Source organism: Ciona intestinalis, chromosome 14 (assembly GCF_000224145.3).
Source record: "Ciona intestinalis chromosome 14, KH, whole genome shotgun sequence".
Taxonomy (NCBI): domain Eukaryota; kingdom Metazoa; phylum Chordata; class Ascidiacea; order Phlebobranchia; family Cionidae; genus Ciona; species Ciona intestinalis.
This window is the reverse complement of record NC_020179.2, coordinates 1,098,356-1,112,106: the sequence shown is the minus strand read 5'-3', so window position 1 is coordinate 1,112,106 and position 13,751 is coordinate 1,098,356. Positions and strand designations below refer to the sequence as shown.

Here is a 13,751-nt window from a genome sequence, read left to right as displayed (position 1 = left end):
TTCTTTAATGGCGAAATTAAGAACAATTATACAGTATACATAAAATACACGGTCGTTTTTATGGTATAATCATTTAACTTTCGTGCATGGCTACGTTAATGTGTATACGCAGTAACTGTTAAACATATGCGGTAAAAGCAATTAAACCACTTTGTAATGCGGTAACTATCCGCGGCAAGTGCATTAACGACCTTAAATGGCCTTTTTTGTTTATTTAAGTATCCTCTCTTTATGACGGCGTTTTACCGCGACAATTTTGTTTATCTTTAGGTAAGTTTTTTGGCACCTTTTCTCAGGGCAGGCATTTACTTCGTACCACGCGCCGGTTCTGATTATTTTGTATATCTTTGCCTGCGGGTTGAAGCAGTAATTGATTTGGTTATGTTTTACTTCTGCTCTGTACACCTCTTGCCAGAGTGTTTGATCAACTTAAGTAGAAGCACGTTATTCGCTATAATCACGCTGGTAGCTCGACATGTAAATGTTACAATTAAGTTAGTCGACTCTCGTTTAGTGCAATTAAGTTATGGAATAATAGCAGTGGCGACTGAGTATCCGCTCAATATTCGGTACAGAGTGGGCAAATATAGCATGAACCGTGCAGAATACCGGTACTCGTATTCTGCCACGTTTTAATGAGAGGCCCTAAAGTGCAATCTAATGTAAAGGGAGCAATTATATGAAGTACACCGTGAGAGTAAAGACACCTTTGAAGGATGGCCGCATATACGAGCTATCCGCTACCGTATTCGTTCCAACCCGAAAGAGCTATTTAGTCTATTTCTATTAAAAAGTTCACCCGTTTCCGGGATATAACTTCGTGGTGAAAATAATCGGCCGATTTGTTTCGCAAAAAAAAATCGCAGGGAATTATTGCCGTGGATTAGAACCTATAGATGTGTACCCAGTAGGGCGGGGCAGGATGAGACAAGCTTGCATTTCTATTTTTGTTCTATTTAGTAGTAAACAAGAGTATTATACCATATTTCTAAAACCGTATCCTCACTCCCCTAAACAAGTTAAATGTTGAAAACACGAATAAAAAAAAACATGGAGAATGTGCTAATGGTATCCCATTTTACCCCGCAGTACTATATGCGTGTCCTATCATGGCCTACATAATACAGCGAAGATAAAAAAATATTCACTAGGCCATGGTCCTATACGTCAGAAATCCTAAGCACTTACGCGACTCACGCTTAATCCTACGTTGGACATTCAGTTGAAGTGATTGTAGGTTCGATTACTGCGGTTAGCTGTCTGAACTCGTTCCAAAGCTGTCGGTCGAAATTAAAAAAAAAAACGCAACGTCGCGCTGCCAATCTGGGATTCTAAGGTTTAACAGAGTGATTAAATATACAAAAACGAAAGGACGCATAATCGATTTCATTAAAAAGCATGAAAAACTAGCTTGATTGCTTTGTGACAATATATATATATATATACCTTCACGATGAAGGAAAGCTCTTGTAAAGAGCAGGTTGCATAAGAAGTATAAAAAGTGCGTAAAGGAAATAAATCTAAGTTTTTTCAGAGTTGTGTTTGGTTTATTTATATTTTTTTTCCATATTTAAACTGTAAAAAATATTTAATAACAAAAAATAAGGAATGCTACATTTTTACTGTAACTCAAATGTGTCAAAGGCCTGTTTTATATTTTTAATTTCCCCTAATTAAGAACGAATTTGTATAATTGAGACAAATTTAAAACTGATTTGTTGCGGTAGGTTTCGGAAAGCGTTGAATTTGTTTAACATTCAATCGTAATAAGATTGCATTTAGCACTGATTAGATTTGACCAAGTACTTAATGGACCATTAGCTAAAGCTTGATTAGAGACGTAGTACAAGCAAACTGGTTAAATCCGGTTAAATGCGGTTTGTTCCGCTGAAACGTGTCATGTAGTTTAAACGTCTAGCAAAATAAATTTGCCAAACTTAAAATTTTCGATTTTAAATATATAATTAAACCTCCTGTGCGGTAGCTTTCTGAGCGTAAACGCCATTTTTGAATATAGTAGTGGGGTATAAGATGGAACCTGTCTTATTCTCTTTTCTCCTAATTAGGTAGCAAACAAAGGATATTACTAAAATATCGTATGCTCACAACTCTAAAATAGCGTTGTTACCTGTTATAAAAAAACAGGATATAACGGAAATATAGGCGCTAACGGTATCCCATCTTACCCCGCAGTATTACATTAAATTATCCTACCGATTTATTAAAGCCAGAAGTTTAATATTAAATTTTGGTTCAGCAGAACAATGACCTGAGTAGGTGCAACTCTGACCTGGATTGTACCATCAATACCAATTCAATATTTTTCTCATAAAATTACCGATCCAGGCTTGAAATCAATCAGCCAGGCGTTCTTATTAATCAGTTTCGGTTACCACGAGTAGTTCCCTGGCAGCCACAAATCGAAACGACAAGTTTTTATCGCAGCTTGGTACAGAAAAGCTAGGCTTCTATACTGGAATTGATTAGACGTTGCTCCCAAGCGGCTGGGACAACAACGAGAAACTCGATTAACGACAGAAAAGCACGCCGCGGTTTTTATTTGTCTGTTTCAGGTGGACTGTCCTGGTCAGACCAGATGAGCGCGACAATGCAGGTTACAGAAGAAATCTTAAAAGCAAAACCAATACAGTGAAAGGTATAAATAAACATTGTATGAGTAACCTGTTGTTCAGGGTAAGACAAAAACGGAATTTTCAGCATAATTAGTTACGGATTTATTTAGATAGGTAGTATAATTATACTAAATAGCAGTCAACAAAACGTCTTACTTTTGCACGATTTAATCGTTTTAAAAATAAATATTTTCGGCCAAGTTATTTTGGCACGTATATACCAAGTTGAGAATAGCAAAAACCGCGTGTTTAAACCGACAGCTCTCTGTGGGAAACTAGCCCGCGTTCGCAATTAACGACTATTATTGCGCAGTGATTATGTCGTGCACGAGATACTAAGTCGCTACTTACGTCACCGCTTACGTCACCACTAAGTTTGTGGCAGTTAATCGGAAAACGTGGACCACAGCACTCGAAAATTTCCATGAAGTGTTTAAGAAGATTTAAAAATAATACCATTAACTGTCAGTTACCTAACGAATGGCGACGTCATAACTCAATAGAAGTACAACTCGTGTTTCAGCACAAAATTGAATAACGAATGGTTCTATCTTTGATCGGCTAAAACAAATCGAAATATCGATTTGGCAAGCGGCATGGTTCGCGCTCCAAAGAACACGAAACAGCATGTCGCTCTTCCAAAACTGCAAATCTGTCATCGTTATAATATTTCATACAAAGATTAACTTGGGCGTGCTACTGTCGGCAAAAGACAGTTCGTTTAGAAAAAGTGAGACTACTTTTTAAGTTTGCTTGTAAACATCGCCAAACAACGTGTTTCGTGCTTTCTAATCATGCTTTATATATAAGCCAACCAGATGCGCACAAGTGTATAGTGTGTATGGTATAGATTTTAATGGTTTACCTGCATATTTAATCGCACTGGAAATCTGGAATTTAATACAGGACCGGTTTTGGCGGAGCCTGCCCGCATCGTGTTAGCATAAAGGTTGCTAAACTGCTTTTAAATATACGTGCTGTAAAATGCCAACTAAGGACGTTAACCAGAAAAATTCGAAAGAAGAAAAAACTAAAAAAAAGACATTTTTGGACGATTCTGAAGATAAAACGAACGGGCTTCAAAACCTTGACCTTGTACTTGCCCAGTTGTGCTCATTGGACAAGGCATTGGAAAACACTCCTAGCGAACGAAAGAAGAAAAAAAATGACGACCGTTCGAAGAAAAATTCAGACTTGCATAAGAAGGAGGTGAAGCCCAGAGCCGAAAAACTTCACGGAGCAAAAGAATGTGCTAGAAAGGGGGACAGGAGATCGCAATGTAATCATCATAATAATAAAGAGCACGATACGGACATAAATGCGAACAAAGTGCTGTCCAGCAACAAGCGAACTAAAAAGAAAGAAGAAGCTGAAAACAGCAAACTCGCCTCCGGGCTTGAAACGAAGATACTATCGGTCAATGGTAGCGCTAAGACCGGTGACACGTTTGAAATCTTTGGTAAGACGGAGAGGCAAAATGGGAATACTTCAAAGCTAAAGAAAGTCAATAAACGAACTGCGGAACTGGATTGCGCAATAACCAGGTTCCGGTCGTGTGAGTCCTTTCCTTGTGGTGGCAGTTTGAATGGAAATGCTAATTGTAAGACAGCTACCAAAAACATTCTAAAGTTGTATGACAGCGCTCACGACATAAACTACGAGGAGGAAGCGCTTAGACGAAACTTGAGCCTTATGAGTTTCAGTGGTAGCTGTGAGAAGAGACCTAGATCAATAAACCGGCTCCACAATACTGATATAATGAGAGGACGGTGCGTTTCAGGTGACAATGATGGCCCTGGCGGGGCGAGTAGCCTCGATATAGAAGGTGCAGTCGAGATCAAGCAAGGGGGTTCTGAATATCGTGTTCACAGCGGCTTTAGATCCTCAGGCGAGCCATTATCGCAAATTAGCGGCCTTGGTAACGCTAGCTCGAAATTTGAAGCAGTGGCTAGCATTTGCGACTGCGCATCGGCTTATGGTGGCAGCTTGAATGTTGAGGCTATTGAAGTTGGTGACTCTAAGAAACACTCTTTGGAAGATGGAAAGAAGACCAGTGGGGATAGTTGCAACGCAAACCGTTCCCCTGACGAAAACCAAATGAATTCGGAATCTAAGACAGGACGGGCCAGGTCGCGAAAAGACGGTAGCGACCGAAGAAGCAGTCGAAAGAAAACCTCCAAAAACCGAGAGTCTAATTGTGCAGTCGAAGATAGAATCACTCGCGCAATTGTGGAAACTAAAGCAGGAGATGACGCGACTTCTAAGAGAAAGAAGGAACGGAATGAGGAAAGAGCAAGACGTCGTAACCACCGTGCCCATGATGTGTCCGGTTTGTCACACGGTTCGAAGTTAAACGGAAGCTTATTGGCGTCTGAACTTGAAGCGAAAATGAAGATTTCAAGCACGAAGGCGATCAGAGACATTAGTGCAGTCGTGCGTCCTGATTCGAGGCTGGGAAAGACGGATTCTAAATCTCACCATTCAAGTCGAAAGTCGGAGAAACGGAAGGACAAAACGACCCATCGGGTGACCAGAAAAGAAAAAGAGGGTTACCATCACGAAAGCCGTAGAGTTTCTTCCGACGAGGGTCTCCCGCGATCCCCGCCGCAAACAACACCGATTTCTCCTGCGTGTATTACTACATCGAGTCCGCACCATCACGAACTACTATCCCAGTCTTCGCCTTCCATGCGACACTCAAAGTCCGGGAGTCATTCGACTAGGAATTATTCCCCTTTAAGCAAAGTGTCCAAAGAAACGAAAAGCGGACGAAATGACATTGATCGTAGAGAAAGAAGTCGGAAAGATGCGAAACACCATGATGAAACTAGGTCGAAGCAGAAAGGCTCGCGAATTGCGGAATCTTTAAAATGGCACACCGAAGTACAGGCGGCGCAGGTCACGTTGAGACCAGAACGGCGAAGTACGAAACAATCTAAAAAACATGACCAACGAGACAGTTCCCGAAACGCTGGATGTAATCATTCATATAAAATCCACAAATCTACTAGTTCGTCGAGGTCATCCGCGTATACGTCTTGTTCGTCCGTTTCTCAATGCTCGGACTCGTTTTCGGGAACTTGCTCAAGTCCGTCATCATCTGAATCCGACCGAGGTGATTACAAACTTCGTCCGCACGTATTGCGCAATGGCCATAAGGCGAAAACAGATAGCAGGAGTGCGTTCAGACACAACTCTGGTGCCCGGGAGAAACCAAGTCGAGAGGACAGACGGGGTTACAGTCATTCACCAACCGCAGAACAAGATAAGCAGACTTCTAAAAACAAACGAACTGACACATCTTCGACTGTCTTCAGACGTCGGCAGAGACACAAAGAAGATAAACATAACTCATCAACACAGCCGTTACACAAAACCGGGGACACCGGGTTCGGACCCCGCCGAAGACCAAAAGACGTCCCCGCGGAAAACGAAGAATACAGTTCAAAATGGCAGCACCATAGACTTGTTGTGGTGTCACAGAAGCCTACCGCCGAATTTTTAAGTGGAAAGCCGCAAAACTCGAGAACACCACCAACGAATAAGCGCAGGATAAGTCCTCAACAAAAGACGTCTTCAAGTGAAGATACGGAAAAGAAATCACCCACAATCCGTGACTTATACTCGTTACACAACGTCCTTTCCGACACGCAAAACGGAACGGTAAGATATAACCTCTAGAGCCCATGACATTTATGCTAAACATAGCCTTATAAGGGACACGAAAATGACCATATTCCATAACAATGGGTAACTATTTTCGTTTTTCAGTTCTAGAAAATTTAAGCAAAACTTTGAAAAACAAAAGTCATGATGTATATACCATGTGGTTATTAATTCCACAAGCGTGATACACTAACGTATTAAAGTAATGTGTGTGTATAACAGGTGATCTCAGGATACCGTCGCAGTGACGGAATGCGAGTAGCCATCAAACGAATTTCAAAAGCCGCCACAACTCGTTGGGGTTGGCTTGGTGGGAAAGTAGTTCCGCTTGAACTCGCCTTACTTTGTCAAGTAAACGAGGTATTTTGGCTGGGTATATTTTAAACTTATTTTTTTGCTTGAGCACTGAATTTTGTCTGAATTTTGTACTCAGACTTTCTAGATCATTCTGCTTTTTGTTGATATCTTTTAATTTTGTTGTTGATATCCTTAGCAAAATAACGAGACAATATCTTTTGCTTTACCAAAGTAGCATGTGTCGGTTTTGAAGTATAAAACTTATTTTTTTCCCTAATTACATTACACAACGTTTCATCATGGCCTACTGAAGATATCTTTAGTACACCATTGTTTCATATATTTTAATAACCTGGACAACAGTTTTCACTCCGCGAAACGAGAAGGTAATCTACGCTGGAGTATAAGTCAGAAATAAAAGCAGTCACCACAAAAACAAATCGTTTAAGCACTTATAGTCGATGAGGCTTTGGACAAGCGATTGTTTTTAGTGCAAAACAACGATTCTGGTACCACTGCCGGTTAAACCACAGAAGTGCAGGCCGTGCTTATAACGACAGCCTAGAGCATAATGTGCAAATTGTGTATAAACCTTTTATTCTGTTGTGGTAATAACATGGAATGAATGCCTTAAGCAAAAACGGCGACATCAAGATTTTCGAATTATTGTTATTGAAACATTGCCAGATGTTTGAGTGGAATATAATTGAACATGTTACATTGATACAACGTTTTAGGCCGTCGTCACCATTTTAAAATGCATGTTAGTCATTGCACTGTGGGACCATAATCGAACATAAATTTGGGGTCTTGTTTTATTTAAAACATCCAAAAAAGGAAAAAAACTGTACAGGAAACGCGAGGTATTACATAACACATTCTCCTAACTTAAAAAACTCCAAACCACATTAACAAATATAGAACCCAATCTGTACAGAAACCACATGAGCACATATAACAGATATAAGCCAGATCAGCTTTTTTATGACCCAAAGCAATTATAGGATGCTGTCGAAACTAGTGTTGCCAATAAAATGAACAAATTGCTTGGGTCATTATGGAGATCCATAAGCGATAAACTACAAAGGTGCAAAGCAACATTGTTTGGGTCACTAAATGACTCTCATATTGGTAAACCTCGCATATAGAAAGGTGTATAAATGAAGGAACTTGTGCATGTTATAACGATTGCTGTTGCCCCGCCAGCACGCGAGGGTAAATAAATGTAATTCACCCGTTAAGATAATCAATTAGGTATAAGCTGCACATAATTTAAGACACCAAAACATCTGTGATATGTATAATAAATGCTGTGTTTTTCTATGCTCCCTTAATTGAATCCTAATGCTACAAACATGCGCATATGTCTCACATACTTATTGTGTAGACCTATATATGTATAACTTTTTATCTTTCCTTTCTCGTCCCATTATGTACTTAACAAAACAAATCCGAGAAATTATAAAACCGTATCCTCCCGACTCCCATAGGCCGTTGTTATTTTGTTACACAATCCGGATATTTGCATAGATTAGGGGGAAAGATGGGACACCTTTTCATTCCATTTTCTCGTCCCAATTGGTAGTTAACAAAACAAATTAAAAAATTACAAAACCGTATCCTCGTGACTCCCATAGACCGTTGTCAATTGTTAAAACACAACTCCGATATTTAAATTTCATATGTTAAAGGTGTTCCATCTTTTCCCACCCTTCTATATATATAGATATATAATTCTTTATACAGGTTCGCTGTACTGGTGTAGTGGAGATAGTAGAATGGCATGAGACAACAGAAGCCTTTCTGCTCGTGATGGTCAGACCTCATCCGGCTGTTGATCTATATGATTACGTTAGCAAGCACAAGCGAGTTAAGGAACCATTGGCTCGGTTAGTATGTGTAACATTTTTTCGCTAAGCTAAATTTATTTGTTTTGACAAAAAATTGACACGGTATAACCTTTAGCTTTTCGCATGGCCTTTGTCGGTATTATATTTATCTTTCTTTTTTGTAGATAAATAAACATGGGCGCTTATTATGATGTAACCCCATATTTTAAAGACGCTGGATTATGATATAATAGGAACAGTACTGCCAGTATAATATACATTTTATTTGTCATGAAAAAACACAAACACCCACAAAGTAACCGAGCCTAAACTCGTAAGCGAACCAAAGGTGCATAAAATAGAGTACCTGTGTTATTAAGACCGTAGCAGGGCCAGACTAAAACAATGACTTTCATTCATTAATGTATTAAAAATATTTGTCACCGAAGTTCTGTAACCGACGTATTTTTACTAACGGGATGCATTTAAATATTACGTTTGCCATACACGTCATGCCGTTTCAGTTGTTTACGAGTTGTTTGCTTGTGGGTGTGTAATTATCCCCACGCATTGTGTCGCCCGCTGAGTTGTCAATGTATTTCTGGACCGTATATACACTATACATCATGCAATTATATTATGATGTATACGTGGAGCGGTTCGAATTCCGCCTATTACCGGATTTGACCGGATTTGACTGGATTTCATCGCGGCTGCAATCATTGTAACTAATCCAGATTTGCAGCTGCAGAGAGACGTTTATGTTTTAAAACGCAGAGACCATCTAATGCGTGACCCCCACGTTAAATATATGAGTGAAATGATAAACCGGATTTTGATCTGGGCTCCCTATACAATACTATCTGCTTTGATTCAAATCTTGCTGGATAATTTATACGAACCTTCGGGAATTTTAAGTAGTTACTTTCGCCCACTTAACCCATAAAGTGGAGGTATCCGTAACACATATAATATTTTAAGTCGTCCACAATATTCATGCGTCTAATATTTTTAGATTAAAAAAAAAACGACCAAAAAAACGTAAAATATCGTTCAATTTATAAATATATTTTATGGTAGAACTAAACAAATGCATATATATAGTGTAGTTTTATATGCCAAATTTTATAAAAATATATGTGTGGTCTACTATATTTCAATATAAAACAAATATGCCTCCCATTTAGTACAGTAAACAAAGAATATTCAAAGAATTATATAAACGTGTGTTCACGAACCCATACACCGTTGTTAATTGTTGAAAACACGATTAGCATATTTGGATATTATGTGCTAAAGTTATCCTGTCTCCCCTACCCTTATATACAACGTATATATTCTGTACATCTTTTCAGACACACATATATATAAATGACTACTATTTCACCAGACATATTATCCGTCAATTGATCAATTGCCTTCAACACTGTTTGAAACATGGGGTACTTCATCGGGATATTAAACTCGAAAACATTCTCATAAACCCAGAATCAATGGACATTACCCTTATCGACTTTGGCTGTGGTGATTATGTCAGGAGTGGACTTTATAAAGGTAATCGATTATTTCGTAGCCATTTGATTGCTTTCAAACCGCCGTCAATTTAACCGCCATTTATATATCGGGCTGTGTGGAATACCATATAAGCTCCATAATGGCGTGTCGGTTTGGTTAGCTTTAGGAAATAATAATATATGTAAGTTTTGGTGGCTATCTTTTTTACTTCAATATTATCAGAGTCGTATATTTTTCGCGGCCTAACTATGGTGTGCAATTTATTGCATAGAAAAACACGTATATAGCAAGTACAGTTTATAGTTTTTTAATTTTAAATGCGATTTCCTATACTAATCATATATATAGCGACTTTTTGCTGTTTCCTTCGCCTTGGAATACGCTTGCCTATTTTTAATCTGCACCAAACTTTCTTAAACAAACAGCAAGTTTAAACCGGTTGAACAGCTAATACGTTGGCTGCGTGTGTGCCCTGGTATTTGTGTATTATACAAAGAGGATATAGCTTAGTATACATAACTTGTAAAAAAATCCGTTTAAACTTAACCCATCCGCGTTTGAGGTTTAATAGACCGCTCAGGGTTGTGCTGTATTAGGATTTTAAAAACATTGTTCAACCTATGTTTTTGTGAGTTTCTCCCTGTATTAAAAAGCTAAGCTGTTAACATGTTTATAAATGAAGTATATGGAGTACCCGCAACGTCCTCAACTGACATGATGATTCACGTCTTAAACATAATTGTCTGTATGTCATGTACAACGCAAGTTATAATCTTTGCGTTCGTGCGTAGGTGACGTTCAAGTGTTACATTTGTGGTCTACATGTATTTACGAAAGATAAAAATCTGTACCGCGGTAAAATTTCGCATTACTTGTACGCTTTGTAAATTCACGGTGTTTTTCCCTAAATGTTTAAAATGCGGTTACAGGCAAACTGTGGCTTAAAGTCCAGGCCCCTAGTGCGCCTCGCCGCAAAAAAACGCGACTTTTATGGTATTAATCCCGGAAGTGCATATGTTTTGTATTGAACCTTAAGCTACCAACGTCTATTTAATTTCATATATAGTAGGGGAGGGGAAAATGGGACACCTTTTAATTCAATTTTCTCGTCCTATTTGGTAGTAAACAAAGAACATTCAAAAAATTATAAAACCGTATCCTCGATCCCGACTCCCATAGACCGTTGTTGATTGTTTAAAACACGATCAGGATATTTGGATATTATGTGCTAAAGGTGTCCCATCTTCCCCCATACTAATGTTATTAAACGTCTTGCCATTTTATTAACTTTTTTGTTTTTTGTTACTTTACAGAATTCGCGGGCACACCTGAGTACTATGCACCAGAATGGTTCCTACAGAAGCAATACTACGGCGAAGGTCTTACTGTGTGGAGTGTGGGCGTGCTGTTGTATTCCTTGCTTTGTGGCTCGCTGCCTTTTCGTTCGGCGAAAGACATCACAGAAAAGTATGTGAATCTGTTTCGAACTGTAAGCGTGTTTAATAATTGTTGTTTTATCCTGTATTTTCATTTAAAGTATTTTTAAATCTTCGCTACCGTAATCGAAGAGACAAATAAGTTATTGTTATTATTATAATTATAAATAAAGATCTAATAAATTATACATGGAAATACCATTTTATATTCGTTTTTATCGAATTCTTAAACGACTCGAAACAGAATTATAAAACAGGTGTTCTAATGTACCATATGTTTTTTATACATTTCATGCTTGCACTTTCCGGTTACTCATCAGTATTTACTAGTTTAATTTATTCTTTACTGGTTTTTGTTTGTATTTGAAGCAAAGTTACGATATTAGCTCTGCCGCATGCTATATTATACCATATAGATTGAACTTTAACGAACCAAGTAATGTCAATACTTTTAATCTGGTTATTGATCACTAAATGTCAACACCATCACAATCGGTTTAATCAAAAGCAGAAAGTCATTTCGAATTGTTTTTCAAATCGTAATGAACTATATGTCATTAAAAACTATATCCCCTTGAGGCTTCAGCAGTATACGATACCCTAATAACTGCATGATGCGCATTACGTTACATATTTTGAGCTTTATTATAAATACCCAGCAGAGTTCACTATACCTATAATAAAAATCGCGCTATATAGTTTATGATAAGGTTGGTAAAAAATGCACCCATAATATTGTTGAAAATTATTCGAAACCATGTTTTTCTATTGACAAATAGCAAGAACTGTCATATATTGCGACTTACGTGTTGAATACGATGCTGTTATATCGCTTCAGCGTGTGTGTGTTTCTTAGGAATATTTCTTATAGTACTTTGTGACCTAAATGTCACTAAAGAGTAGTCAAAATGTGTGGTCATATTTTAATATACTAAAAACACTTTCACGAAAACTCTAAAGCCAGCAATACACACAATGGGCAAAACACTTTTACTGCGCAATAATATCCTGCTGCATTGGTAATTGACCCATATTACTTCCACCTGATGTGTATGAAACAAAACACCAGTGTTATAACTACTATCGTTGCCCGACACTCATGTAGGACAAATTCCAATCATTTAATTGCTTTATTGCAACTAATTGTACATCGACACTTTCTAAAATGTTTTTTTACAGGGAAATTACCAAGTTTCCGAACGACATTTCAAGAAACGGTCGCGATTTACTTGCAAGCCTATTGCAGAAAAACCCTCGCGATAGAATAAAGCTGGGAGCAGTGATGTTTCATTTGTTTTTCAAATATGAAAGGGGTCCGAACGACGGAGTAGGATCTCCACTGTACCGAGATGGCGTTTAATTGTCTTAGAAATTTGTGCTATCTTTGTCATGGTGCAATTTATAAGCCGAAAAATGCCGTGGCGAAATCAGTACCTTTCAAGTTTCTTCAGTACTATTTTGCACTTGCTTTGAGTTGGCGCCAAAATGCAAATCAAAGCAACAATATGTACGTTCTGCTGCATAAGTTATCGAGTGTATTTTTCACTGTCGATCTTCTTTTTTGTTTAAAATGTACGCCTGCCGCAAATTGTATGCGCGCAATAAAAGAAATGGAATTACAACTTGTCGTAAAATTGGATTATGAAGTTTATCCAATCGAGGTTTTATAACTCTAGCGGTTAAAACAATCGTAACCAACATATACACTCGGTTGAATGCTTCTACCATTATGTGTGATTGTCTTAAGATAAAACACCTTACATACACTACTCCAAACCAGTGGTCAGTAATTTGCTGTCCAAATCGTTAGAGAAACACTGAAAAACATCCCATAAAGTTACATACATTGAAAGCGGGCGAATGGTTTATAAAAGAGGACACTTCGGTTTTAACTACTGTGGTTGATCCGCCTCGCCATGATTTATAAGCGTCTAAGTAATTCAAATTCCAAAAGTTATACGCATTTATTGAGTTACGTCGGATATGCGAAAATCCAATGTTAGGGAAACAGATTAAAAGCTACTTTTTGATTGTCTCGCGTAACTTTAGCATCACCTGGCGGTGGAAATTTTTTATTTCACTGATTACTGGGTGGCTAAGAATAAAACGCAACGTCAATGAAACTGCTGTTTCGCGTATTGGCGAGAAAAATTCAAGAAATATTTGTTTGTACTAAACGTTACGGTGTGTATTTTTGAACCCACCAATTACGTATGAAAAATTTACGTTCATATATAATAGGGTGGGGTAAGATGGGACATTTTATCTTCTATTTTCGTCTCATTTTGTAGTAAACAAAGAACGTTTACAAATTACATAACCGTAGCCCTGCGAACCGAAAAGAGCGTTGTTAATTGTTTAAAATACGACCAGAA

The 13,751-nt window shown here is 38.1% G+C and overlaps 1 protein-coding gene across 1 annotated transcript; it reads left to right on the top strand.

Moving 5' to 3' along the window:
• The first annotated feature begins 3,545 nt into the window (after positions 1-3,545).
• Positions 3,546-12,998, top strand: LOC100175892 (probable myosin light chain kinase DDB_G0279831). The gene is made up of 6 exons (XM_002126836.5): positions 3,546-6,296; positions 6,522-6,659; positions 8,343-8,485; positions 9,816-9,979; positions 11,254-11,407; positions 12,556-12,998. Exons 1-6 carry the CDS (start codon positions 3,618-3,620, stop codon positions 12,734-12,736), a joined length of 3,459 nt encoding a protein of 1,152 aa, XP_002126872.1. The 5' UTR covers positions 3,546-3,617; the 3' UTR covers positions 12,737-12,998.
• Positions 12,999-13,751: the final 753 nt, after the last annotated feature.